The sequence below is a fragment of the Pteronotus mesoamericanus genome, unplaced genomic scaffold (genome assembly GCF_021234165.1).
Source record: "Pteronotus mesoamericanus isolate MK-2021 breed Mesoamerican mustached bat unplaced genomic scaffold, CSHL_Meso_final scaffold_99, whole genome shotgun sequence".
NCBI classification, from domain to species: domain Eukaryota; kingdom Metazoa; phylum Chordata; class Mammalia; order Chiroptera; family Mormoopidae; genus Pteronotus; species Pteronotus mesoamericanus.
Window position 1 is genome coordinate 8,496,465 of NW_026555330.1, and position 27,875 is coordinate 8,524,339.

The window sequence follows — 27,875 nt, forward strand, 5'->3', positions numbered from 1 at the left end:
ATGGATGAAGCCGATTTCTCGGAAGGTACGACTTGGAAGCCACAGGCGGGCTTGCCTCACGATGGGGGCGCGTCCCAGACGGAGCTGTGGGATGACCACCATCTCTCCTTGGAAAATGACCTTCTTGATGTCTCAGATCAAATTAGTTCAGCAGTAGAGGACTCTCAGGGAGAGGCCACACCTAAAGGGACTTGCAGAAATGCAGATACGGCCCTGACTCTGGGTAAAAGGAATGAAAACGCTGTCAAGAGAAAATACGATAAAGGGCAACCATGTACCACGAATCCTCATGTTCCAGCTGGAGGAGACCTTCCGAAGTCAAACATTTCTGATATTTTACAGCGTCATCTTTCCAAAGAGGAATTTTTAAAAGGTGAAGGCATTAATTGTGAAACTCTCCCAGAGATCTCTAATGCGGACACTTCTGATGAAGCTATTATTAAAAATGTCATTTTGCGTTATGTTAAGAATTCTTGGCCAAAAGAGCCAACCTCAGAGCTTCCTGGCCAACTCGACCCCAAAAGGGGTGGCGGGCGTGGCGCCGAGCCCGGCTGCTCTCCATCCACCGCAGAGGAAAGCACCTCTGTGCTGGAAGAGACAGTCACCGCCGGGGACGGCAGCCATCGCGAAAGCTCCAATTTTCTACCTGAAACCAAGAGACCAAGCCATAAACTAAAAGGTTGCCAACGGCAGACACCCCAGAATCAGCAGACTGAAAAGACAAGATCAGACCACGGGTTCAACTATGACCAAGTCCATTACCGGTTCTCTGATTTCTCGAATGTTGCTCCCGCAGGGAACATCCATGAAAATAACATAATCGATAAACCACTTCCAATAGATAAACAAGCCAGCTTTTCTCCTGAACTGAGAGACAGGTTAGCTCTTGTGCAAGGTATTTTAGAAAGCCTGTCCAGGGCGAATTATGTTGAGAAAGAAGAACAGGAAAAGAAAGCTTCTGACCCTTTCCGACAGACAGAGGTAAGTGAAAGTCGCTTCCAGAAGACCAGACTTGCGGCCCCTGCTCATCTGTATCCGTGTGGGTCTCCGGAAGGTGACTGAAACGGAGTTCTAGCTCTGAGGTTCTGGTTCTAGTTCTGAGTGAGCACCATGACCTCTCAGAAGCCCAGGGGGCCGCCTCACGAGAAGAAGCGGGGCCCAGACTAATAATAACACATCATACAGTACGATCCAAATTCTTCAGCGTGGGATTTGAGTTCCCCCATCTTTTCCTTTTTTTTACTTTGTCCTGCCTTTCAAAACTGAGCTCCCCACCCCCACAGTCACCCCCAGTCTCCTGGCTGGTCCCCAACCCCTCCCTGGGCCCCGAGCATTCCGACCTCCCGCCTTACGCAGCACATCCCATCTCCGCGCTGAACCCCAGGGGCCTCCGGACCCCTCAGGACCCCCAGCCGCGATCTCCCCCTCCTTCCTTGTCAGCATTCCGTCGGGCGTTTATCTGCGCTCGCTTTGAACCCTAACTGCCTGGAAATCTCCGCTTCTCCCTCTGGACGCAAGGGCTCTGGAGGGCAGCAACCTTGTCTTTCCCTCTCCATTGTCTAACTTCCCCCAGAGCCTGGCCTCGGGTCTTCCACATATTCTACCCCTAGTGACTAATGCTCAATGTGTCATTTATACTATGTCCCCTTTACCATCTTCCCGCCCAGCCCCAGCTTCCCAGCAGGCTGAGGCTCAGGATCTTGTGGATTACCTGAGATTCCATAGTTAGGGAAATTAACATTAATGATCAAAGGAAATAATTTAGTTCCTCTGGCACACGGCCGGGACTGCAGGCTCTTTCCTTTAAGCCTTGTATGAACCGCGCCCCGCCCTGAACACTGTGCTCCTGTTCCCATCTCTGCCTTTGCGTGCTTCAACTCCCGTCTTTCAGCTGAACACTCCACTGGGGAGTGTGAACAGACCCCTGCACACACACACGCACCCCTGGAGCCAGCAGCCCCCCTAAGTCACGGAGAAACCAGTCTGCACCCCCGTGACCCTGGGAAGCCGGAGGGTCCCTCACTCTGCTCGCAGGAGAACCCTCGGGGTGCCGGTTCCCGGTGCCCGCGGTCGGCAGGCACAGAATCGGTGCCAGGCCCCTCTCCCTCTGGCAGTGGGCGTCTGAGGTCAGGTGTCTGGTTTTCCTCTAGTCCTTCCAGTTCAGGCTGGAGAACTGGGCTTTCAAGGCCCCACAGCCATCATACCTGAGATAGTCGTAATCCCCAGTCTAGTGTGACCGCGGCCGCGGAGCTCCCCAGCAGGGGCGTGTTTCTGAGCTGCAAGGGTCGTGTTCAACGGGGCACCGCTCAAGGTCGATCACTCCAGAATTTAAATTCTGGTCTGGCCAGCCCTCGGTGAGCGGAAAGGGGCACGTCCTGTGTAAAAGTCACTGTCTCGACACACACGTTGGAACGGAACGCATACTACTTTACATTATTCTCTCGCGTGTGGCTTCCCCAAGTTTGGTGTCGGTGAGAGCAACAGACCGGGTGCCAAGACCACCACGGCCCCTGCCTTCACAGAGTTTATGGTCTAGTTCTAGGAGAAACGCTGGTGTATTCCACATGATAGCATCAAACATGACAGTAGTAACAGCTCCCACGTACTCAGCACTTCCCACGTGCCTGATAGTGTGTGGAGAACTTCACATTTAATCCTCATAACAACCCTGTAAGGCAGGTTCTGTTACTATCTCTGCTTCACTGCTGAGGAATTTGAGGGTCAGAGCGATGCTGTAATTGCCCTGGGCCACCCAGGAGGTAAGCGTCAGAGGGTAATTCAACCTTAGCATCAGGCCCAGCTCCTGACACAACACCGGGCTGCCTGAGCGTGACCAGAACACAGCAGGCCATTCCGAATAATGGCATCATTGATCAGAACCGACAGTAATGCTTTCTTATCCTCTAATTATGCAGATGGAGCCCACAAGGCATATCCACCAAGAACATCTCGCAGGTACTAACATTTTTAAACCTCTTTCATGCAGATACACATTGTGAAAACTTTGCTGTTTGTTTGTTTTTTTTTTAATAGCAAATGGTGGTGCTTGCCACCAGCTTGCTTTCCGTACTTAATGAATTTGTCATGAACTTTCAATGAATGGTAGCCAAAACTTATTCCTTTTTATATAGGAATAGAATCCGAGACAAGTCTCTCTAAGTTGACTTCAACCTCCCAGAAAGACCCTTCGTCAAGTTCTTCTTATATATTCCAAAAGATATCCCAAGGGAAAAAGATGTGTCAGCAGTTAAGAGAGCAGACCGATCGACTAAAGAGTAAAGTAAAAGCATTTAGAGCTTATTAGGAACAAGAGAAGCAACCAAATTCAAACATAAGACGTCATTAATGAAATACTGCCTTTTTTCACTGCAGGTGCAAGAATTTTCCAAAAGCATAGCACAGGACTCTCCCTGTCATGTGCAAGACGAGAGGCAGGTAATAAATTACTCAGTTTTAAACACCTTTCCTGGAGAATTTGACATGGGTACATACCCGTGACTTTATAGCACTGCATCGTCTCTGCTCTGGTGGACGTGTTTTGTTGGAGCTGAAAGGCAGCAATCTTGTCTTCATCTCTGCATCGTCTGCATAGTTGAGTGACCCCCAGAGGCCTGGAGTTGTGTCGTACATACATTACGCTCTTAGTAATTAATGGTCAATTGAATTGAATTAAGATCCATAGTAACTTATTCCAAGCTGGTTGTATGGTAACTGTTTAGTATAAAATTGTGTTAATGTTTAATTTATGCCATTTCCTCTTTGCCCTTAACCCCATCTCCCCACTCCCCCCACTCACCCTACCCCCACGCTGAGGCTCAGGTCGCGTCGGTTATTTGAGGTCAGGGGCTTCGTGTGACAGGGGCTAAAGGAGCTTAGAATTCTATTTCTCTGTGTTGAGCCCTCCCTCTTTCTCAAGGGACCCATTACTTATGGCTATTTTTCTTCACTGTCGCCCCATAATAAATCTGAGACTAGGGTAGGTCTGAGAGAATAGCACACCAGCCATTATAAAAGGTCAATAAAGCCCATCCAAGAGTTGATAGGTTCTATGGGTTGTAGGTTCTAAGAATTGCCATAATATGAATTGGCAACTCAATATATAAAACTTTGAGAACCTAAAATTGATCTGAAGCTGTGCTTTTTCAGATCAAAATCTTTGGGTTTCACACGCTCGCTTGTTGCGTTTAATCAGATCGCTCATTCCGGTTGTAATACCACAGCTGTGCTCAGGGCCTGGGCGGTGGATAGCGGGGGTGGGGCCTGGCAATGGGGCAGAAAGCTGGGGCGGCCAGGGCCAGAAATGTGGGAAGCGGACCATGCAGTTGAGGCTGCTGGGCAACAGCACGGCAGGTGGTCAGACGTCCCGACGTAAACGACACAAGCAAAGCTCAGGGCAGACAGTACTTTAGAAACCAGACAGCACCCAAAACCCAGGAGGATCCACATGTTAGAGACATGGCACATTAGCCACTCAATCATCCTAATTTAATAACTCATTTATTCATTCAATAAACACTTCTCAGGCACTTCCTGTGTCCCAGAGTCCATACCAGGCACTAGGGATTTGGAGAAGATGAAACAATCTCTTTTTCAAGCAGCTTATAGTCCCCTAGGAGCAACAGATTGGTAGGTCCAGTGACCCAGGCCCCGGGACACGGAAGTGCTGCGAGTGTGAGGCGCTACAAGGCACCTCCATCGACCAGATGGAGCTTGGGGTGCACGTGGTGAAGAAGGAGGGACAAGACTAGACAGGCAGGCCAGGGCTACACCTGGAAGGCCCTCTGACTCACCGCTGAGCAGCCCCGATGTCATCCTGAGGTTGAGTGATGGGCAACAGTGGGGGGGTCTCTGGCCAAGAAAACAGCGAGCGCTGTGCAGGCAAGGCTGCTGGGACAGAGGCAGGCTAGAAAGCCGCATCCAGGGAACAAGCTACGAGGGCCTGAACCAGGGCTGGCGAGGGCATGAGAAGGGGACAGATGCAAGGGTTTAAGGAAGTGGTGGCAGACTGAAAGGGTGAGCAGAGGAAGGGAGGAGGCTTGGATGAGTTTCAGGTTGCCAGCCTGGGCAACTAAGGTCAGGAATAGAAGTGGAGGATCCATTTCAGAGTGGGTGTGGGAGGCAGGCAGGAGGCGAGTTCCATCTGGGACACCTGGGGCTCCCTGGAGGACATCCAGCTGGAGAGGTCCAGGAGGCAATCAGAGCAGTGGATCTGGACCTCAGAGACTAGCTCAGGCCAGAAATGTAAATCTGGATATAGGCGTGGGTTGAAGCTATGGGCCATGTGAGACTGCTCAGGCAAACGCAAGGAGTAAGCAGTGAAGTCCGAGGATAGAATCATGGGAAACAGCACCCAGGTGCAGGTGAAAGAAAGGGGTCTACCACGGAGACCTTTGAGGAGTCACTCAAAAAGCCAAGGCAGACCTGGAAGGCGCAGTGCTGCAGAAGCCAAGAAAAGAGGATTTTAAGAAGTGGGGAGTGGGTTGCACCATCGAATGTTCAAGGCAGGAAGGAAAGCAAGATGTGCACTGAGTTTGGCAACCCAGAAGCCACGAGGGACTGTGGCCAGCCGCGTTCCCATGAAGTGGTGGGCCTATGGGGGCTGGGCTGCAGGCGGTAAGGAGTGAGTGATAAAGGGGGTCTCCAGACACGCACGGTTTCAGGAACCGGGAGAACACGGAATTTTAAAGGCTGAGCAGAGAGGACTGGTTCAACGCACTGGCCTTCTAAAGCCTGGATCCAGGACGTTTCTTCCTGATGTCAGAGGGCACATGCGGGTTCCCGTTGGGATGGAGAGGAGAGGCAAGGTGACCCCTGACAGCGTCAGCCTTGGTCTGAGAGTTCAGGCCCCTTTGGTTCGGTGTTGGAAGATGGCCAGATAGAGCTAAAACTAATCTCTCCGCATGAGCAGCACAGCACAGTAGAAAGCATTTCGATTTTGGAGCAGACATCATTAGTTCTACATACTAGTGGTACCATCTTAGACATGTAGCATGTCTTCCCATCTCAGAGTTGTTATGAGAATTAAATGAGGACCCTTTATGGCCGGGAAGCTGCACCCTGTCTTCTGCTGAGATATAACATGATTCAAAATCCAAGATCCTAATTTAAAATGGGCTTTCTTCTCCTTTCTCTCTCCTTCGAACACCCAATTCTTTCTCACGGCTTTAACATCAGTTTTGCGCTACCAGTTCCTCAGTCACTAGTCCGAACATCGCATCCCCATCTCCACATGTTCGTGACTTCCCTTGGATGTCCCGTGCTCACTGAAAATTCTCCCCTGTCCAGCACAGTGGAGTTTGTTGATATCGCTATCCTCGTTGAAAACTGTTAGCCTGTCCGAATTCCCCATGTAGTCGGGGCTCTCACACTCTGCCCGCCTCCAGGCCGGACCCCTGAGCATCGCCTGGAGGTTCGCAGGATCAGGCCGCGGCCTGGCAGGACCCGGGGGCCTGCTCCAATGGAGTAATCGGGGAGATTAAGAAAGCTTCGTTCCACAGGGGAGTGGGTGAGGTTAAGGGAAGCCAGTGAGCAGTGGAAAGCATCTCACGGAAACAACAGTGGAGCAGAAGGGACAGAGGAGAACAGATCCTGTAGCCCAAGGGGAGTGGCTATAGCCGTGGGAGTAGCTGAGAAGCTCTGCGGCTTTTGGCAGAGACACAGCCAGCCACGATGATACACGCGGCAGGGAGTCGGAAAAAAAGGCCCCTACCTCAGCCTTCTTCAGTTCCTCCCCCCTGTCCCTGGATGCCGTCCCTGGAAGGTCAGCTTCCGGGGTGGGGCACGGAGAAAGCCGGAGGGTGGATCTGGGGGGAGAAACGGAAAACATTGACCACACTTGCCATTTTTTTTTATATCCAACAACCAATGTCTCCAAACTGGTTTATTCATTTTTTTATAACAAAATTTGATGATGATGATGATGATAGCTGCCCTCTACTGAGTAGGTACTCTGCTCCTGGCACTAAGCATTATCTCATTTAGTTCTCACAACATGAGAAAACTGAAGTTCAGAGTTCAAGTTCCTAAAATCACACAAAGCTGACAGAGTCCGAACTTGAAACCTGGCGTGTCTGCTCCTCTAACCCCGCTATGGTGTGTTCCAGCCCCTGGGAATCTCTCTCCAAACCATCCTGCCCTCTCCACTTCCGTGGACACTGCCTGGTCCGGGCCCTCCTGAGCGTCCTGCCGGCCTGACTCAGCCTCACTCCTTCCAGGAAGCCAGGGCAACGGACTCCGGTCCTTGGTCTCTTTTTCCAGCTGGGATAGTCCTGGAGACCAGGGACTGCGCCTGAGACAATTCTTGAATCTACCACACTTTCAGCCCAAGGCCAGACATAGCACAGCGGTGCTCAGGGGCTGTTCAGCAACTGCGGCTGCAGGGCTAAAGCCTGCGTCCTTCACAAGGAGCCCCTCGCCCGCAGGGTTTAAGCACGCTCCCGCAAGGCTGCGTGGGTGCTGTGGTGCCTGTGGAAGACCCACTCGCAGCTCGTGGCTCAGCTTCCAGCTGTGCCTTCCCCATCTCGCCCTCTAAGTGCCACAGACTCAAACCCAGGTCCCCTAAATGCAGTTCCTTTCTAAGATGTGTGGCATCAGACAGGCCTCCTAGAGCTCCCATTTCCTCCTCTATAAAACCTGGATAATAATGTCCACTTTGCAACATCTGCAACACCCATGCATCAATTAAATAGGGTAATGAATAGGAATGTGCTGCGTAAGCTAAAAATCATTGTGCAAACACATAGGATTATTCATATCCCGTTAAGGAAGTCCAGAGGCCTCTGAGTGGGCTCTGGGGGAGAAACTGGAAGAAACTGAACTCGGCTTTGAGCTCTGTGGGTGGTGTGAATGTCAAGATGGCTCTTGTCTATATTTTAGGTGTCAGACTGAAACAACACAAGTGCCAGGAGAAGGATGGCAGCTTTGTTTTGACTCTACCGTAGGGAACACCCTCCGTGGTTTGGGGAAAAACAACTCCACACACGGGGTTCCATGGGAATGATTCCAGTGCCTTCTCTGCTACAGGTCCTGGAGAAGCTGCAGGGACACCCTGGATTGCTGGAGCAGGAGTTTGTGGCCAGCGAGGAAAAGCACCTGACTTTGAAGCAGCAAGCCCACAGGCATGAACCCCGAGCGGGCAGGGACTTTGATCCAGAAAGGTGAGGCTGAGACTGTGAGAGGTGCAAGGGGTCAGAGGTCTCCCTCGCATGGGATTCTGGAGTCGGTTAGTGCCTCGAGAGCCACTAAACATCTAGAAAGGCCTGGGGTCAGTAAAAACCATGCCACCAACCAACAGGTGTCACCCCAAGCAACAAATAGGAAGGAGTTCCTGCCATGTATTAGGTCCTGTGCCAGATGCGGACCCAAGCAGAGTGTCCAAAATGAACAGTTGTCCCCTGGAGGAGACCACTGTGCCACCATCTTGCATTTCAGTGGATGTCACTGTACTCGGTTCTGAGACCCAGGGGAGCACAGGAGAACCCCAGAGAGGCTCACAGTCTAACTCGGAGGGCCTCCCCCCTCCCCCAGCTCCTCCGGCCTCGCCTGCGCGCCCTCCTGCCTCTACCTCTCCTGCCTGGTTCTCCTCTTCTGTCCCTCTTCTCCCCTTTCCTGTCTCATCCACAGACAAGCCCAAAGAGGCCGTGGGCAGGAGGACTGTTGTCAGTTGGTGAATGCTGGGGTGAGGAACCCACAAATCCTGATAAAGAGAAAACATTAAAACTTAGAGTCACACGATTCCTGCGTGAATCCACATTAAAAACTTGGAGGGTGCACATTCTCATTGAGGTTCCCAGCTGGCCATTTTTATGGCACCATGGTCCTCTCTCCTTCCAACCCAAACAGCTTTCAGATGTATCCCAGGAATCAGGGCTCGGGTTCTGCCTGCATGTCATTTCCTGCTATGAATGAAAAGGATCCATTTACTGGGCTTAATATTTGTAAGTTCAGCTCTTTCTATTCATAGCATTTTAACACGTTTTTGATGCCAAAATATTTTTAATGGTTTATATTTTAGCACTTGCATCCTGAGGTATTTATCCCAAAATATAATTTTACTTTTTCAAAATGAATGAAACCTCTGTCTACTGTTACTTCAATACCGAGTAATTAGATGGAGTTTTAATATTGCTTTTCTCCTCAAAGCCTTATTTTTTTCCAGGGGGAAAAAAAGATCTCAACCAGTTTTCTCTATTTGTTTAAAAACAAATAGAGCAAGGATATTTTCCAAGGAATCCCACTTGTTGGCAGGAGTTTTAAAGACAGGCCTCCGTGCGCATTAAGACCGAAGTGATGCAATCAATGCCTCATTGATACCCCAGTCCCACCCACGCTGTGCCTGGCCTCAGTATAAACCCAGAGAGGTCTATACTTTTTCTCTTTCTTTTTCTTTTTCTTGGAGGGGAGAGCACCTGTATTGTCTGAGCGTTACAGACTTCCTGTCCGCCTCTGACTGCCCCTCTAGGAAGACAGGCCTGCGGAAGGCCACACCTTGGCCCCAGGGACAGCCCTGCCTTGAGAGGGTCAGTCAAGAGCCCCAAAGGCAGGGGAGGTGTCCAGGGTGCCGAGAAGGCCACACCTCCCAGGAGCCACCAGGGCACTGGGGTGGATCACTCCTGCCCCGGGCAGAGGCAGAGTGCGGATCCCGGCCCAGCCGGGAGGAGCACCAGGGTGTCCGGGCACGGGGGACCCAGGGCCTGAGAGGCCTCCAATGGCCTCGAGGGCTGTGGCCTGAGCTTAAACCGAAAGAGTTTCAACTGCGGTTACATCCCATATCCAGGAGGCGCCTTCGACACTGGGGTGAGGGAAGAACCCGGCCTCTCTGCAAACTCGATGAAGCCACCTTGGAGCAGGCAGAGCTGTTCAGTTCAAGGCTGGCCCTCCTCACATGGGTGCAGCGTGTCAATGAGCAGAACCCCGTGCTACCCTTGAGGTGTTGGTATGTTGAGAACCTTCTAAGTGTTGAGTCCAAAGGCCATTGCAGAGAGCTTTCTGGAGCGGAAAGAATTCTGCAAATTCACTGACTAATCACTTGTTGAAGTCAACTGCTGTGCTCTTACCGAAACCTTCTTATTGACTTTAAAAGGCAAGATGCAAAAATAGCTGTTTGGATTTCACACGTCTTCTTTGTCAGAAAGTAGTCTGGAAGTCGCTTGATTCTTCCACACACCAACACCGGAAGCCAAGGGGCCGGGACGTGGGGTTCTTCTACCGCCATCAGGCCCTTCTCCCTGATATTATCGTCTTGTACTTTACCAAAAAGATCACAGGTCCCCTCAAAGATGTCTTTTCCCCATCTCCAATCTGCATGTTTGGGTCCACGCCCCTTCCTCCTTCACTCACGTTCCAGCCCCTCCACCCCCTCTCCTCCTGTGACCAATGGCCTTGTGTTGTCACCTCTCTTCTCTCACATTCTCAGTCTCTCTCCTTGTCCCCTGCTGACTGCCCGCTTGCCTGCTAGGGAAGAACTTATTTCCCTATATTTTATTTGATTAGCAATATGGTTTTTCATGCTTAGATCTTTGTTCCACCAGTTACTGAATAGGCCAGCCTTTCCCCACTGGTGGAAAAAGCACTTTCATCATGTACAAAATCTCAGGGGGTATCTGGGACTGGCCTGTCCCATCCCACTGAGCTAGGTGTCTGGTTCTACAGCAACCACGCAGCATTCAACTACTGCAGTTTAGTCTACATCTTGAAAAGTTTTCTTCTTTTCAAAACTTTCTTTAGCTACTCTTGCACTCCCTTCTTCTTAAGACTTTATAATCAGCCCAGCAAATTTACCAAATTTCCTTAGTAAAATTCCATTAGCATTTTGTTCAGGATCGTGTTGAATTTACAGATTAGTTCTGGAAGAGTTAAAACTTTTGCAATAAATATTCCCATGCAGGAGTGTTTTTTTTTTTTAACGCAAATGTTACACACTTTTTAAGTTGAGATATCGGAAGCACAGAAAGATTAAGTGATTTATCCAAGGATGCACAGCTCAGGAATAACAAAATAAGGATCAGAACCTGGGCTTTCAGACCAAAACTATAAACAGGATGCGTGTCAGGGTGCGTGGCCATTCGTGCGCTTTCTGAAGACCGGCCACTTTAATAACATAGGTCAGTGCTATAGTCCAGAATTGCTGTTACAAATTAGAACGTTGACTGCATACCCCATACGATGCCTGTTTACGTTCACTTAGAAAAGGGGAAGGTGAAATCTTCAGGGTGGAGGTGCTACCTGAAGAGGCCAGAGAGACGACGGACGAAAGCCGACGCACTCCCGCCGGCTCCCGGCCCGGGAGTTCTCCCCGTCCCGGCCGGCTCGCCGCCCACACCCTCTCCACCCTCAGATGAGGTAACATAGAACCTACAGCCTAATTTCATGCCAGGAAAAACGGTTTCTGTGCATTTCTAAGAAAATCCTAATTCATGGAATCACAAAATTCTATTTTAATATTTCATGAAAACTTGACTTTCCGAAGTCCCATGAATCATATATCATTTAAAAGGGAACCAGCTTGTAAAAATTAGAAGCTATTTCAAGTGTTGGTTTTTGAACTATCTTATTAGTTGAGGCTGTAATAAGGCCATTTAAACTGATGAACTGCTGAAGAGCTATTTCTTCTGGATGAATAGCAACATTTTTGTGGACCTAAATAATTATTTCCTCTTAATTTTCCCTCTTAATGGTTTAGTACTCACTCTTCTAAATAAAGAATAACACACTCAGTGAAAGAACTATTTCCATGAATCCACATCTGCATTTTCTCCCTCAAGTGAAATTATTTTGGATTGTCTACAGATACAAAATTAGGAATTCAAATCAATCCCCACTGTCTTTCTACACTTCTTGTTTTTGTAGCCTCAACTATCAGACCATTTCAGACTAAATTAAAATTCTGAGAAACGGAATCATCTGGAGAATTGCCTTAAATTAATTATTTGTTTCAGGCAGCACTTGAGGACACAGCCTGCAGCTGACATTCACAAGCGGACTAGGTGTTTGTCCAAGTTAAGGACAAGAGGTTGCAGATGTCACAGGGTGGAGTGAAAGCAGGTTTCCAGTTGGGAGAACGTGAAACTGTATTCTTCTATTATTATTTTCCAATCTAACAACGACACACCTGCTTTTGTCCTACCCTGTATAAATGTTAGCCTTTCCAAAGAATTGTGTTTGCCTCCTCAAAACATGTACTTTCCTGGTAGAATGTCCCTCATTTTAAGGCCCAGCTTCAGAGTTAGGCCATTTATATGACCTTCACTTCCAGCTGCCACCCCACACCGGGCAGGGTTCTTTGCTTGGTCTGTGTCCCCACAGCACCGGGTCTCATTTGTCCTTGTGCCTTTGTGCCTGTCTTCGTATCCCAAACATCCGACTGCATGCCCAGTGCAGAGCGAACGCTCATCACAGTGACCTCTGCGCCACTGCCCACGCTTCACAGGCAGTCGCCCAGGTTCGGGGCTTGGCTCCCCTGCAGTCTGGGCCGGAACTCGCCTCTCGGGGGTGTGAGGGGCCTCGGGGACCAGCCCCGCCTCCGCCCGGCCGCTCCCTCAGGTCTGGGCCTGCTCTCGGTCCCAAGATTCCAGTGATGGTTATGAAATGATGAGAATGCTACAACTTTGTGAAAACAGAGTCTACTGCTAGCGTTACTGATTCTTTCAGCAAATGTTAATTGCTAGATACTAGGCTACGTATGAGCGACAATAAACAATCACCTGCCCTCATGATGCTGACATTTCTGTGAGGGTCACATATAAGGAACAAATAAAATTGACATGTCATTACAGAATGTTAAAAGGGCTATGCAGGGAGTAATGATACATTCCTTATGACTCTGAAGCCAGACTGCCTGGGTCCAAACACTGGTCTGTCACTTAACCTCTCTGTGCCTCAGTTTCCTGCTCCCTGTCTAAGCTTCCCACTGCTCGTCCGCCGTCCTTGCAAACTGTAAGGCTCTGAACCAACAGAATTATTGTTTCCGGCGGATAATTTTGCCATCATCACTTTAGACCCAGTGCTCCCCATTCGTAATGAAATCACCGCCCAGTGCCTCCCCCAACCAGCAGCTGGGCCTCGCGGGGGAGATTGCAGGAAACTGCGAGAAGGTCCAAGTGTGCTAGTCTAGACAAAGGGCTTCAAACAGCGCACAGTGAGCCCTTGTCTGGGTGTCAGCTGTCTTGACTACTGAGTAGCTCTTGTGGGAGCGCAGAGTCCCTAGGGAGAGGGGCCCAGGGCAGGTTTTTCAGAGGAGGCGAGACTGGAAGTGAGTTTTGGGGAACAAGGACGAGGCAGCTAGAGGAGGAGACAGGAAAAGGGACTCCAGGCAGGGTATGGAGGTGCCTTGGGGGTCACCCTAACACGTCCCTCCAGGAGGCCCCCTGGTTCCTAGGAGCAGCCGGCAGTCCTTCCCAGCCCAGGGCCCATGAGGGCGCTGGGGAGAGGGGCACCCCCTCATGACACAGGAGGCCCCTCGAAGAAGGATCTGAGTCACCAGCCCCACAGGCCCCTGGTGGGACGACAGACCCCTCTCCATGCAGCGGCGCTCCAGGTGGGGGGGCCCAGAGGCTCCACAGACACAGGGCCCTGCACCGCGGGTTCACCGCGAGCCTGGCTCCCCTGCTGCGCCCGGAGGACCCAGCTGGCCTCTGCGACCCTCTGGGTACGGCCGTGGGGAGGGTGAGCGGCCACAGGATGTCCCCTCCACCCTCTACCTCCAGCTGCTCCTTTCCACCTCCCAGGTCTGCTGAATTTAAATTCCCTCCGACTCTTCAGATTAAAGAAAAACAGAATAATCCCCCAAAGCGGGGCTCCAGGTAGCTCAGGAACTGATTCTAAAAGTCAAACTGCCCCCTTCGCCTTTTTAAAAACCACACCAACCAGATCAAAGGTTCCGAGGCAGTCTTGGGATTGCAGCGTCCTGTCCAGCATCCGTCTGGTCCTGCTCCGCCCAGGTCACGCTGTGGACTCCACCAGGCACCGGCATCGCTGAAGGCAGCTCTGAATCGGACAGACTTCAGACCGGTTGGCTCTGTACCGAGGGGAGTCCGGGGCTGCTGCCCCTGAGCGCGCCCGCTGCTAACGCTTCCCACTCTCAGCACCTCCTGGGGAGGGGCTGGCCCAGGTTGCTGGGCCGGGGCAGGCTTCCCCAGCAGCCATGGGCCTCGGGCGCCGGCGCCCCTGGTGAAAGCGGAAACACAGGCTCTGAGTCCCCGGTTCTGGGTGCCCCTGCAATTCTGCAGTTCTAACAAGCTCCCAGGTGATGCCAATGCTGCTGTCTGGGGGGGGGGGGGGGGGGGGGGCACACGTGAGATGATCTCATTATGAATGAATTGGAAACACTGGGATTAAAACCCCTGGGTCTCAAATGATGATGACAAGCTTGTAAGCAGCTCACAGTAATAATTCTGTTGGTTCAGAGCATCACAGTTTGCAAAGACTCTTGCAGAAGAGCGGTTGGAAGTTCAGGAGGGTCAGGAGACTGGCTCAGGTCAAACAGCAGGACACATTGGATCCCGGGTCTCCCAGCTCAGGTGCTCCCTCTTTGCAGTCTGGGGTATAAATTGGCCTTGAACGTGAAGTGCAAGGGTACCCCTGTCGACCCAGAAGTGATAAGTGACAAAAGCAATGTATGCTATGGCCAAGAAAAAAATATATATATATATCAGAAAATAGAGAAAAGCATAAAGAATATTTCACTGAGTGTTACTAATATTTTTTCTAATATTTTAAAATTTTTTGTCTTTGTTTTGTTGTTGCTGCTGCTAGTATTTTAACATATACCTGTCCAGTCTTTTTTTCTCTGCACACGCATACACATTTTTGCAAAAATGGGATCCTACTCTATGTATTGTTTTGTTTTCTTTTTTTTTTTTCATTTAACATTATATTGTGAGGATCTCAACACATCACTTAGAATAGCCCTACTGCTTCATTTTTAAGGGCTGCATTGTATTTCATTTTATGGGTACTCTGACTCGTTTAACCAATCTCTTGTTAACAGACATTTAGTTTTTTTCCCAGGTAACATCATTTTAAATGCAAAATTTTCATGGTTGATTATTTCCTTAGAATAAAAACCTAGGAGTGCAGTTAGTGGTCCCAAAGGTACACGCTGAAGATCCTGACCCGCAGCCCTTAGGGGCCTCACACCAGTCCCCGCGCCCACAGCGGAGTGTGGGGGATCACGCGCCTCCGCTGACCCCACCCCATACTTTTGGTTCCTTTTCTTTCTAACCTTTGCCAAAGTGACAGAGTGAAAACTGGCATCTCATGGTTTTAATCATGGTATTTCTATGACTGTTTGTGAAATTTAACTCATTTGCTTATGTTTCTTGGCCATTTCCACTTCCTCTTTGACAACATCAACGTTTTATGTTTGCAAAACTGAACCCACAGTCAGTGTTTTTTTAAGGCAGGCAACTGGGAAACTATTAAGAGCAAGTAAAGTTCAGTATTGAGATTTTTAGTACACAAAGTGCTCTAAGGAGCAGAATCACAGTTAAAAACACGGCAAATGGGGAAGGGGCCAACCCCAGCTCTGTGTGTTCCTTGTCACTCTCTGTGTGACCTCGTCAGGTTGCTTCAGTTCTCTGAGCCTCAGGCTGTTCATCATTAAAATGGGGACGACCGGCCAGGGTGGCAGGAAGAAAGGAGGCCACAGGAGAAGCACCTGGCACAATGAGCAATCAGCAAGTACGTGTGGTTATTAATAACACCAAAACCCTCCGAAAAATTAATGGAACAAAAGATATGAACTGAAAAGTCACAAGTAGGAAACACAACTAATAAATCAGCATATGGGAAAGCGTTTATCTCCTTTAATAACAGAGGAAATGCTTATTAATGCAGGGTGCCACCCCCTTATTAAATTAACAAAAACATTTTCAACTGATAATTCCTGATGCAGAGGAAGGTGTGGTCTGACCCACATTGTTGGTGGCTGTGTAATCCGTACTTTTGAAGAAAGCAGTTTGGCAGTTCCTGTCATCACGCAAACATGTTCTCAACCTTTGACCCAGACGTTTCCTAAGGAAGCAATTCACATATGGGGAAAGCTATCTGCACAGCGCTGCTTGGGCCAGCGTTGTTTAGAATGGCGAGAAAGGTGCATTTATCTTCTGTTTACAAAAAGCTTTCGGAGTTTTAAAAACTATCCTCTAAAATCTGTTCATTGTCTGGTGGCGCTTGCGTTAATTTGAAACTAAAGGATATAGAAAAGGGAAGAGCATGCTCTCCTTTGTGAAGTAGACTTTAAAATCTGTTTGGAGATGGGACAAAGTCAAGGCGTGGCTGTGCTAAAGGTGCTCCCTCCAGGCCCCCGGCCAGTACTGCTCAGACCCCCACGCGAAGAATCAGAACCAGGCAGCCCCGAGGTGGTGAGCTCGGCCAGGCCCGGGCTGTGCTGAGTGGCCAGGGGATGAGTCACTTCCGCGGTCGCAGCCACATCTGTGTATGTTTTGTGGTGCAGCAGGACCCCCACAGTGCGTCCGGAAGGCAGGAGCGTGCGGAACGTGCAGAGATAACCAGCCGGAGCTGTGTCTTCTGCCACCGGGCCCTTGAATGGTGAGAGCAGCTGGACTCCCAGGGTGGGGACTCCCAGAGCAGGGTGGGTGGAGGCTGGGCCCGGGACAGTGGCTCCAGTGAGAGTGGGCGTGCACTCACGAGCGGGTGCCAGAGGCCACTGGCCCAGTTACAGAACCGCAGACCTCAGGGCTGGGCACGGAGCCCAGCCTCCTTCCAATTTGCGAATCCCTGTAGCCGTGGTTCTCCACTGGGGTCAGCATCAAAGTCACCAGGGAGATTTTAAAATCACGTGCACGCCACGGCCCTGCCTACTCTATCTGCCTTGCCAGGGGCGGGGCCCTGGAGGAATTCTTGTTTTCAGCTTCTCCAGAGGATCCTGGTAACCCCCTTGGCTAGGAACCAAGGCCGTGGCGCGTGGGGCTGGGCTGTCCCGCAGGCCCCTGTGAACACTGCCCAGAGGAACGTGGAATGTTTCCACACTCCCTCGTGGCACCAGCTCCCACCCTCATCCCTCTGCTGTGGGCCCCCACGCCCAGTCCCACCAGAAATAAACCTGATCCCACATGTCAGGGCTTACTTCTCTCCAGTCAATCCTCAGCAAGAAATCTTCAAGGTGGTAAGTGGTAAATTGTGTACAAAGTGGCAGGTATAAAATCCGAAGGAGAAATCCTTCATGTTTTAGAAACACTCGCTGGAGCAACTGCTAGCCCACGTGGATTGAGAATCACCGACTTGAAGCTTCTGTCAGTTATGGCGAGGCACCACCTCCCGGGTCAGGAGGGAGGCCCCGTGGACTGGGGCCAAAGCTCGGCTGATTTACCTTTGGAAGGTCAAGAGTCAAGGCGGGAGGAGCTGTTTGGCAACCACTATTCCATGTACGTAATGGACTCTAATAGAAGCAGATGTCAAGGTCTCAAAGACTGAAGTTTCCTGTTAGGAAGCATTCCACCACGGGAACGGGCACTCGTGTCCCACCGAGTTTCCCCCTCCTGCGGCGAAACAGCACGGCGTCTGTGCTAACAGTTCCCTGGCATCGTCCGGCCTGGCCCAGGACTGGAAACCAACAGGCTAGCCCTCAGCTCCGACGGTAAACACAAGGGGCACTCCCTGAGGCATCCCAGGCCTACCACTTTTATTTACTGAACTAAAAATCTAGATTTTGGATTTTTTTAGGTTTTAAGAAGCATAATAAAAATACTTTACATTTTAAAAACATTTTCATCAAGCACTCAAGGTACTAAATGTTCCTCTTCCTAATTCCTAGTCTAGGCCCGACAGGGACCAATGCTCTAGACTAAACTCACTCTTTCCTGATGGACAAGATGGAGAGAAAAGCACACGGAGCATAAAATCAGACCTAATAGTGAACATACTTCTGGGGAGGGAAGCAATGTACACATGATTTATAAACTGGACTTGTGGGCAATGACATAATCTCTGAGGAACTCATTGAATGGAGGGTTATGTATACTCTTTACTCTTCCAGAAGACTGGTGCACTCTCAGATGGGTTGTGTTTTTTGTAAGACTTGATGATGGACATAATGTTTGCAAAGTAGCACATATATGCAGATAAACCACATATATGCTCCAGGCAAAATGCTTATCCCTTTGTGTTATTTCTGACGCAGAACTTTGGATTTAAGCTGCTAAAACTGTCTTCTCAAGTAGAATTGCCCTTAGCTGTTAGGCTTGGCAAGAAGATTTCAGTGCACAAAGACGTTTAAAAGAGGCAGAAAAATCAAGTCCTGTTGGGCTGAACTCACTTGAATGGGATCCAAGTTTTCCACTTTGGAGAGCAGATGTTCCAACGCCCCAGGGAGGAGGGTGGAGAAAATGAGGTGTGAGAAAGTGTGACTCAGGACAGCTCGTTTTTTCCAAGAGGAGGGGCAGGGCCTGGCTTCTGGGCCCCCCGGTCCCGCAACTCAGGCACAGGGAGACCTGCATGTTTTGCCAAGCAGCACTTGGGGGCTCACACCCCTTCCCCGGCTCGGTCAGGGCATCTTGAGCATAGCACTCTCCACCCTAAGAACGAGCAGCTTCCCTGGGGAGCTATTACTGTACCACAGGGGCTGAGCAAGAGCTTAAGAATTGTTATTAGAATCCCTTTGGAGGAGTTAGAGTGCCTGTGAAGAGGGGAGGCTGGTGCCAGACGGGTCAGAGGAAGCGTATGGTAAATGACAACTGCAGGGCATCTTTCTGATGCCCCCTGGTGGCCTTGTTCAGATAAAATTAAGCCCAGGTGCCCTCTCTGGCTTTTAGCTCCATAGACACCAGACAAAATCTACTTTATGGACTTTTGACATATATTGTTTGTACTTATAAAGTCAAAGAAAGCCATGTGACATACAGCACAGCTTCTTCCCCTGATAAGAACTGATTCTGAGACATGAATATGGGAAAAAACTCTAAATTTTTCTAATTACAAACTTCAAATTTCTATATTGTGTATGTAGGTATAACGATTAGACATTATCCTCTGGGGAACAAAACAGATTTAATGTTTGGTAACTATGTTCTTATCGAGCCAAATTGTGCTGGGTGCCACTTCCTAAGGGGAGGCTCGCAGGCAGGCAGGCAGGCAGGCAGGGGGCGGCCCAGCGCTGAGGGCGACATGCCACGGCTGCATTGTTCCAGACGCCGACGTAGGAGGTTAACGCTTTGGCTTTACCGACACTCTCATTGTCTCCATTAGAAGTGAACTGTAAGTTTACAGGATCTGATACACCTTTTTTAGGAAGCAAAGCATGGAGAAAAAAGGCCTCAGAAGGACCAGCTGTGGGAGGTTTCCCATTGCCCTCCAAGAGCAGACACCGCACTCGGATTCAATGCTCAGTAAGTTGAGGGGTCTGGGGCTATGGGTGCCCAGTCTTCAAGGTGTGGCTCTGCAGGGCCCGCTTACGGTAGGTGCCAGCTTGCCATCTGCCGCTCCAGACAGCATTGCCTAGACAGGGGTGTTGCATGTTCCTTCTTTCCTTTTCTTTCTCTTTCCTTCCCTCCCCTTCCTTCCCCCCCCCACCTCCCTCCCTTTCTTAAATGTAAAGGATTAAAAACAAAATAGATTTAAATATGTTGTGGCCGGGTAGGGTGAGCGTGCCAGCCCGTTTCTGGACGGAATTGCAGGGCTCCACAGACTCAGTCATTAGGTGGCCTCAAGTCTTTGTCATCGCCCTCCCAGCACAACCCACCACGTGCACCTGGGAGCGCAGCCGCCACAGGAGAGCTGCTGCCGAGTTGCCCGAGCACTTTTCAGAGAAGTAAAGAAAGTTGGGGCTGGGAGGAGACCCAGAGGGCACAGCACACAGAATTCAATGGTTTTGAGTCATAGGAGCCTTTCTCGGAGGTAATTTAAGCACAAAACCACCCCTTGGCAGAACTGCCCTGGGTGGGGAAGAGGCGGGGCTCAGGCCTGCCGGCTCAGGCAGCCCCTGAGCACGAAAAGCCCCTCCGTGCCTCCTCCACCCTGTTCACACAGGAGGAACCCGGAGCCAGAGAGCACACCAGGACTGCGTTCACAGGCCTCGCGCTCACACAGCCTGTTCTCCAAGAGCCTTTCCGCAACGCACTGTTCTAGGTCATGTTCAGTTCCATTTCTTCTCTGTAGTGACATGTTTTCATGGACTGAACACCTACTATACCAGATGCTCTAACAGAGCAGAGCTTTGCGAAGTGTGGCCAGCAGGCCTCTGGGAGTCCCTGAGACCCTTACAGGCGGCCCGTGAGGCCCGCTCTTCTCTAGCTGTACATCTGCGTGAGGCCAGTTTCGCCACAGGTTGAACGCAGGCACAGCCGTCGAATCCAGCTGCCTTCTGTTAAGCCAGATATTCAGGACACTTGTCTAATACAGAAAACATGCCACTCTCCTAATGTTTTTTTAAAAGTTCAGTTTTTGTAAAAAAAAAAGAAAAGAAAAAAAAAGTTTGTTACTATGAAATAAATTTGATTTTCTTTTTAAATGATTTAATAATGAAAATATTTTTAAAATATTAGTTTAAAAATTTTTTTAAAGCCTCAGAAATGCCCATTCAATCTTGGATAGATCTGAATAATTCTGTACAAGCAAAAATGACTTGAAACTTATACATAGATATTTCTCTACCAATCCATCTTCAGCTGACGGAATGCTGTATGACAGCCCTTCTGCAATGCAGGGGGAGATTTTCACCACAGGTAAACAAATGGCACAGGTTGCATTATATAGAGAACAGAAGTTCTCCAGGGTCCTCAATGTCATGAGTGTAAGAGGGTTCTGAAATCAAAAGTTTGAGCAGTGAATATAATTTAACGGTTACAATAGCCCTATAAGTAGGAATTATTGTCTTTATAGCTAAGGACACGGAGGCTCAGAGAAATGAAGTAACCTGCCTAGATCAGAGAAGTGGTGTACTAGTAACCTACTGACAGGTAACAAAAGATCCCAAAACTTAATGGCTCAACACAATCAACACTGGCTATCCAGTGTCTGTGGGTCAGGAATCGGGAGCAGCTTACCTGGGCGGTTCGGGCTCAGCGTCTCTCATGAGGCTGCAGTCAAGGTATTGCCCTGCACTGATGTCATCGAAAGGGTTGATTGGGGCTGAGAATCTATTTCCAAGATGGCCGCCCACATGGCCACTGGCTGCCTGAGTGTTATTAAGACATGGTGACCAGCCTCCCCTAGAGCAAGTGATCCAAGGGAGAGAACAAGACTAGGAACTTCAGTGTCCTTTATGACCGGGTTTGGAAAGTTATGCACCATCACTCCCGCCTTATTCTGTCAGAAGCGAGTGGCTAAATCCAGCCACCTCCTGAACATGTCACAGAATGTATGGGCCTATGTCCAGCCATCCCAGCCACGTGGCAGAGCCAGGCTTCCAAATGCAGGCCTGTCCGAATCTCTTCTCTTTCCGCCATACCACACAGCCTTCCCAGGGTTTGTCTCTGTTGTCCATTCGTAACCTCCTTGGCTTTAGGATCAAGAAGGCCCTCAATGATGATGGACTGATGGGAGTTAGGGAAGGAAAAAACCTTTTTAAAGCCCCTTCCACATGTGACTTACACTTGGAAAGATAACATTACAAGTGAGTGTAGTCATGAAGGCAGCGAGGCTGGTAGCATTGGCAGAGGCTTTGTCCCCCGGCCTCACCTGTCCTGGGGTTGAGATGCGGCTTGGACACCCACGCCTGATGTGCGCACCTGCCTGGCCCAGGCTCCCGCACTCTGGCCTTACCTGGACAGCTGTGCTGCCCACCGCCTGCCAACCAAGTTCTGCACCTGCCCGAAACCCACGGGCTGGTCCTCTCCCGCCTCTGAGGAGGGCAAAGCCACAACTCGGGTTCCTCTGTGGGCTTATGAATGGGCGCTGGGAAACGGTATCTTTCCAGCCGCCTGGGTGACACACCACAAGTTCGTGGACACAGCAGGGGCTGAGAAGAGAATGTGGCTCTATCGGGGCTCATCTGGAAAAATGACTCCAAATGCAAGATTGTCTGGTAATTCAGAGGGCCAGGTCCTTCCAGGTCCTCCTGTCTGGCAGCCTTTACTGAGCACCCACACGTGCTGGGCAAATGGAGACTTTCTTGTCAGAACGGTTACTTACAAAACAGCTCCCAGTTGCCAGAAAGGGACCACAAATGTCACTCCTGGGCTCGCAACTCCCCTTGGTAACGCAGCCGGGAAAGGTAAACACCGGTGTTTAACGCACACCTTGCCCAGTGAGAGCTCTGCTCGCCACACCACAAGAAACTCAAAAAAACTGACACTTCTTTATGTAACCTGGGTTTTTTCAGGTTCTAATACAGAACTGAGCTGCTGCTCAGCTTCTGGCACTGGGTTGCAGAGTAACAAATGCGAGACCTGCGGCACTAAGATTCCAAACTCCCCGAGAGGCTGCTGGAAAGAACCACTTAGAGGTGAGGACTGGGGGTGGGCAGGTGGTGGAGCTTGGAAGAAGGCAGCAGTGGGGACAGCTACTGTTCCCAAGCCATGAGTCATATTTTTAATCTTTCCTTTTTAGAATTTCATTATAGATACAACATGCCAGGACAGAATTATGGGGGAGGAAGTGCTTTTGTCCAGCTCCGCTTTTTAAATGAAAATAAAAATTCTTCACCTTGTAAGTACATGTCCTGTATGATCCCATCTCTGTAAACAAGTGAGTCTCCCAGGCATGGGAGTGCCACATCACACCGGCCACTCCTTCCACCTGGGGGCCGCTGCCCTGTGCAGTCTGCTACCCAGGCCTCCAGCCCGACGTCTGGAGGGCAACAGGCTGGCCTGGGGCTGGGAGATATGAAGTCCTAACAACAAAGGACTCTGACAGGTATTAAGGGCTATACCAGTGTGATCGCGTAACAAATATTTGCTGAACAATGACCAACAGGATAATTGCCACTGTTCCTGTTATTGTTCAGGAGTGGCAAAAGCTTCAGCATGGAAAGAAATAGGCTATTATCACATTCCTTAAACATCATTGCTAATCTCAATGCAAAATTTTGCTTAGGAAAAAATGAAAATCTCACAAACACTTGTTTATCGAGATGAATAGGACATGGCTCCTCCATCCCATTGAGAGAAGGAACCCAAACCCAAACAAGGAGCACTCACGGCAGAACGCCCAAAGGGCAGCCAGAGCGTGCGAGGACAGGGCGGGAAGGACAGCCACACCTGGCTCTCTGACGCCCTTTCCTCGCGGGCGCGTTCCCCCCTTCGGAGCTCCTCCTCTCCCTCTCTGCGGACAGGGCAGGGAGGACATTTCTTACCTTTCACTATTGCCAGTGTTTAGGACTCAGGAATGTCCTTGGCCTGACTGACCTCGGCTGCCAAACCCTCCAGGTGGGTGGACTGTCCAGGTGGCAGTCAGTGACTCTGCAGAAGCAACAGGGCAGGTTCCTTTCCTATATCTTTGGTCTTTGGGTCTACAGCTCATGGAACCTGTTACCCCGGCAGATGGGTGAGGCAAGCGACTGATTCGTGTGAAATGTGGTCTTGGCCTCCATTAGTAAACGTACAGTGGCCAGGAGGGTAGAAGTCACAGGGAGGCATCATTTGCCCAGTGTTAAAAAAGAACCTTCCAGAAACTGGACAGAACAGAAAATGGAGCAGGCTCTCATGGGCGGTCAGGAGGCCCCTCTGAAGACTGGGAGACAATGGGCTTTGCTGGGGCGTTGTACAAATGAAGACGGGACCAGATGGCCCCACGGCCCTTTCTAACTCAGAGTTTCTATATTTCAAATAAAACCCAGAATTAGCCTCGGAGACCACCGAAGGGTTAGGACTGAGCCCCTTAGTGCCTCTGTGCATAACGACACAAGTCTGGGTGGCCCAGGTGGCTCAACTTGGACTTCCTGGTACTGCCCTGCCGTCCACGCCTGAGGGACAGACAACCTCCCCCGCTCCCCCGTTCCCTTGTCAAATGGGATCCTCCCGAGGCGGGGAGAGGCCTCGCTGCTGGAGACCAGTGAGCGAGGCCAGTGAACGGAGCAGCCCTGGGAGGAGAAGGGGGCAGATGAAGAGGGGAGGAGGAAGAGGGTGACTTTAATCTCTGTATCTTCTCTGTTTAGTCTGTTTTCTAGAATTGTCTTAGTGACTTACTTGTTAGTTTCTGCTAGAATCCTTGCTCCTAGAATTGAGAGGACTTCAGGAATCCAACGGGTTCCACCTCTTGGAAGATACTATCCCTCCACTTTCAGTTGAAGCAGTTGAGCCTAGAAAAGTTAGATGGCACACCTAGGTCACACGGCTAGCACCCAGGGAACCTGGGCTCCTGGTCTCGCCTGCTAATAAAACTCCTTTTAAAAACTGAATTTCTTTTCCTGAAGTCTTTGAATTCAGAATACTTGAAAGTCCTTTGTTTTCTATGGTCCCCTATTTTCTTATTTATGAAATGTTTATGAAATACTTTATTCACACAGAAAAGTTCAGGGAATGATACCCACATAGCCACCATTTAGGGATCATTTCTGATGCTCTGAATTTAATCATAGCTAACATTTTTTCAGCCTGTTCAAAATCAAACTGGATCTATTCTGAGAGAGCGAATTCAAAATCCTCTCAAGATGAACCCGAGCCCATACCAGGAAAGTAAGTATTATTTTTATTATTAGTAATCATAACAAAACTGCCTATCCATGGGTTGGCTATGAGCTTAGCACATTAAATTACCCGCTGAAGATCATTTAGATCCTAAATAGTAAAGGCAGAACTCAAACCAGGTCTGGTTAATATTTCAATCACTCATTTATTCACCCAACAAATACCTGAGTACCAATAGCAGGATGCTGTGGTAGCCACTGAGGACAGTGACAAAGTTGACAACTGTCCCTGCCCTCATGGAGCTCACTGTTTTGGTAGAGGAGGCAGTGTTCGGGAGTGCCAAGGGCATTCCTCACGCTATCACCTCATTTGGGGGTTTGGGGAAACTCAGCTCCAAAGAACACGCGTGCATGAACTAGGAAGGGGAAGTAGGGATGAGAGAACGTTCCAGTCTGAGAGCGCTTCCTGATGTGGAAAGACCCTCGGCAAGTCCAGGACCGGTGTGGCTAGAGCCTGAGAAAAGGGAAGGGCAGAGGGATGAGGCGCAGCTGGCGAGGGAAGGCCGGTGGGATGGGCAGGGCCCGCATGTGCAGGGGCTTGTCCGCTACAGGAAGGACTTCAGGCTCTTGGCTATAATGGGAAGTCAATGAAGGTTTTTAACCAGGGAGTTGATTAAGTTTTTTAGTGTTTTAAGAGATCACTCTAACTACTAGGTAAGGGGAAATGAGGAGTCAAAGATCGAGCACAGAGGCCAAGTAAGAGGTTAGAGCAACAGTCCAGGCGAAAGGATGGTAGTTCGGTCAAGGGTGGCAGAAACGCACAGCGGCGAGTCCCGTGCCCAGGAGCTGTGTGAGGGGCAGAGCCGGCGCGCAGGCGAGCAGTCAGTTCAGGCTCTGATGTTGCACTGTCTGAACCCACCGTCCTTTGCCATAGTGGTGTAGCCGTTAAGAATGTGCCCTCTGACACTTCTTGGGTTTGCATCTTGGCTCAACGTCCTTGGGCAGGTTGCTTGACCTCTCTGTGCCTCCCTTTCCCCCTCGTGTTTCTCCTTTATACCCGAAATGGGAATAAGAACAGTGCCAAATTCACCAAGGACTGAGTCAATATACTGAAAGCACTTAGAAAGGTACCTGGCTCAGGAGCAATCAGCAAGAGATGGCTATCACTGCTGACGGGGCGACGGTCATCATGTGGGGACGGGGGACTGTGACGCCCACTCTTCCACTGCCCTGCCCAGAGTGTTTCATTAGCTGGGGTCCCGGACGCAATCATCTCTCAACCAGAGGGTAGAACCAGATGATGCTAACATGGTGTGGGAAGAGGGAGGGCGGGAGGCACTGGGTCACAAGCACTTGAAGTCAGACTCACAAGGGTCGTATGTACCAAAGAAGTGACGCGTAGCACCAGGACTCTCAAGGCAGGGGGGGATGTGAGGATGGCTCCCCGGCCCACCTGTCCAGCCAGGGTTGCAGCAGCCCTTAGGGCCTCTGCTCGGGGTTGTGCAAACCACAACTCCACGCAGTGCCCTGCACGCAGCCTCTGTGAATGAAAGCCCCGGTGTGTTCAGTGGGCGACCTGCACCACCGCAGCAATGGGACGCCACTCCGTCACTCAGTGCAGGCTCAGGGCCATCGCTGAGGAACAGACTTGCAGTTACTGTCATAGTCCAGGGGAGCTGCTACGCCCTTCCTGTGGAAGCTCACTCTCTGGTGGTACAATGAACTCAACTCAGAGGGTCTGTATTTGGCAGACTGGTATGTATTTCATAAATATGCAGGGTAGAAGGTTGCCCCCAAAACAATGAAAACAGAATAAAGGTCTCTTTGTGGAGTTTTTGCCTGTTTCTGTGCCAACAGAAAAGGAGACAGATGCCGGGAAGAGACGCCCCTTGGGGCCATGGGAATCCCCTTTTTCTGAGGCTCAGCTGTGGTCGGCTTCGAAGGGACCGCGAGAGCTACAGCAGGCAGAGCACGCGGGACTCCCCTCCAGCACCACGCGCTCGCAGGACGCACCGAGCCACAGGGCGGGGCGTGCTTCACACGAACCCCACTCTGCTTTTTTGCCTTCCAGAAACAATCTTACGGCTCCCATGACCTACAGTTCAGACCTGGCTTCATCCTCATCCCATTTCCACTCCTGCAGGATTTCTGGAAGAAAATCTTCAGGCAACTTTAGCAGTATCCAAGAAACAAAGTGTGAGGTGAGGATTTGAAAAAAATATTCTAGAATCCCTGCAGCTTCTAAGTTTGGTCTTGACCACAAAACTGATGGTTTTTAAATTACTACAGTATGGAGGCATCAAAAATGCTCTGCTGGAAACAGCTGGTGCTCAGCCCTGACATAAAGCCCTGTGGCCTGAGCAGACACATGCTGTGTTCTTCCTGAACCGGTTCCTGGGGAACGAGTGAGTGTCCTGGGGACACTTTGGGCAAGCGTTGTGGGCGTTGCCTCAGCTCCAGAATTCCCCTGGCCCAGGCGGGGCGGCACTGGAGACTGCCCCCAGCTGCTTTCACGTCTGTCCCAGTGACACTAGGGTTAGAGCTGCCAGCCACATCTGATTTTCACATCAGCAGTCTAATCCCAGGCCACTGTCCAATGCTTCTCCACGCATGCGCTGTATCCCTGCCCTCTCAGTGTTCCTGGCCTTCAGCAGCCCAAGAGCTCTTTCTTTCTCACAGCCCTCTTTCCCTGCAGCAGGGGAAACAGCCCAGAAGGTTGCTGACCTCACCCTCTGATTCATGCTCATCAGTCATGTGTCAGTCTTTTATCTGTCCCTTGCCCTAAGAAATATCTTTCATCGCAAACTGGTTTCCTAGGAAACCAATCCTCAAAAACAGCAACAGACCGGTGGAGAACAGAGCACTCCAAAAATTCCACCTTGCGGTGCTTAATGAGAGCCCAGTTAACAGTCACAGTGGTACATTTATGTAATTACAACGTGTGGATTTTTCCTCTGTAGGGTTTACACTCCTCTTTGGATAATGCCCTCAGGACAGCGATCGTTTTGAAAGAAACTACTGACCGAATGATTAGAACTATTGCAGAAGATCTTGCCAAAGTACAGAGATGGAGGAATCGACTGAAATACTAGTTTGACGCAAAGCAACCAAGGATTTTCTTAAAAATCCAAAGAACACCTGATCTTCCCCCAAACATATTTAACTTATTACACAATTTAGGAGGATGAATTTCTAGAGAAAACAACAAAATACTAAGAAATGGGGGGACACAAAGTACTTGAATGAGAAAAAAGGGACCTGATTCTTAAATCAACAAGTATTTATTTTAAAATAAATGTTATTTCTAACTCATAATAAAAGAAATCAGAACAATAAAATATACTTCACCTATTAG

General features: G+C 50.0%; 1 protein-coding gene across 1 annotated transcript; it reads left to right on the plus strand.

The window, feature by feature from the left end:
- Positions 1–27,665, plus strand: AKNAD1 (AKNA domain containing 1). The gene is made up of 12 exons (XM_054564795.1): positions 1–981; positions 2,916–2,955; positions 3,132–3,280; positions 3,373–3,435; positions 8,023–8,156; positions 11,186–11,278; positions 19,246–19,343; positions 22,277–22,399; positions 22,504–22,602; positions 24,488–24,569; positions 26,592–26,721; positions 27,481–27,665. Exons 1-12 carry the CDS (start codon positions 1–3, stop codon positions 27,610–27,612), a joined length of 2,124 nt encoding a protein of 707 aa, XP_054420770.1. The 3' UTR covers positions 27,613–27,665.
- The last annotated feature ends 210 nt before the right edge of the window (positions 27,666–27,875 follow it).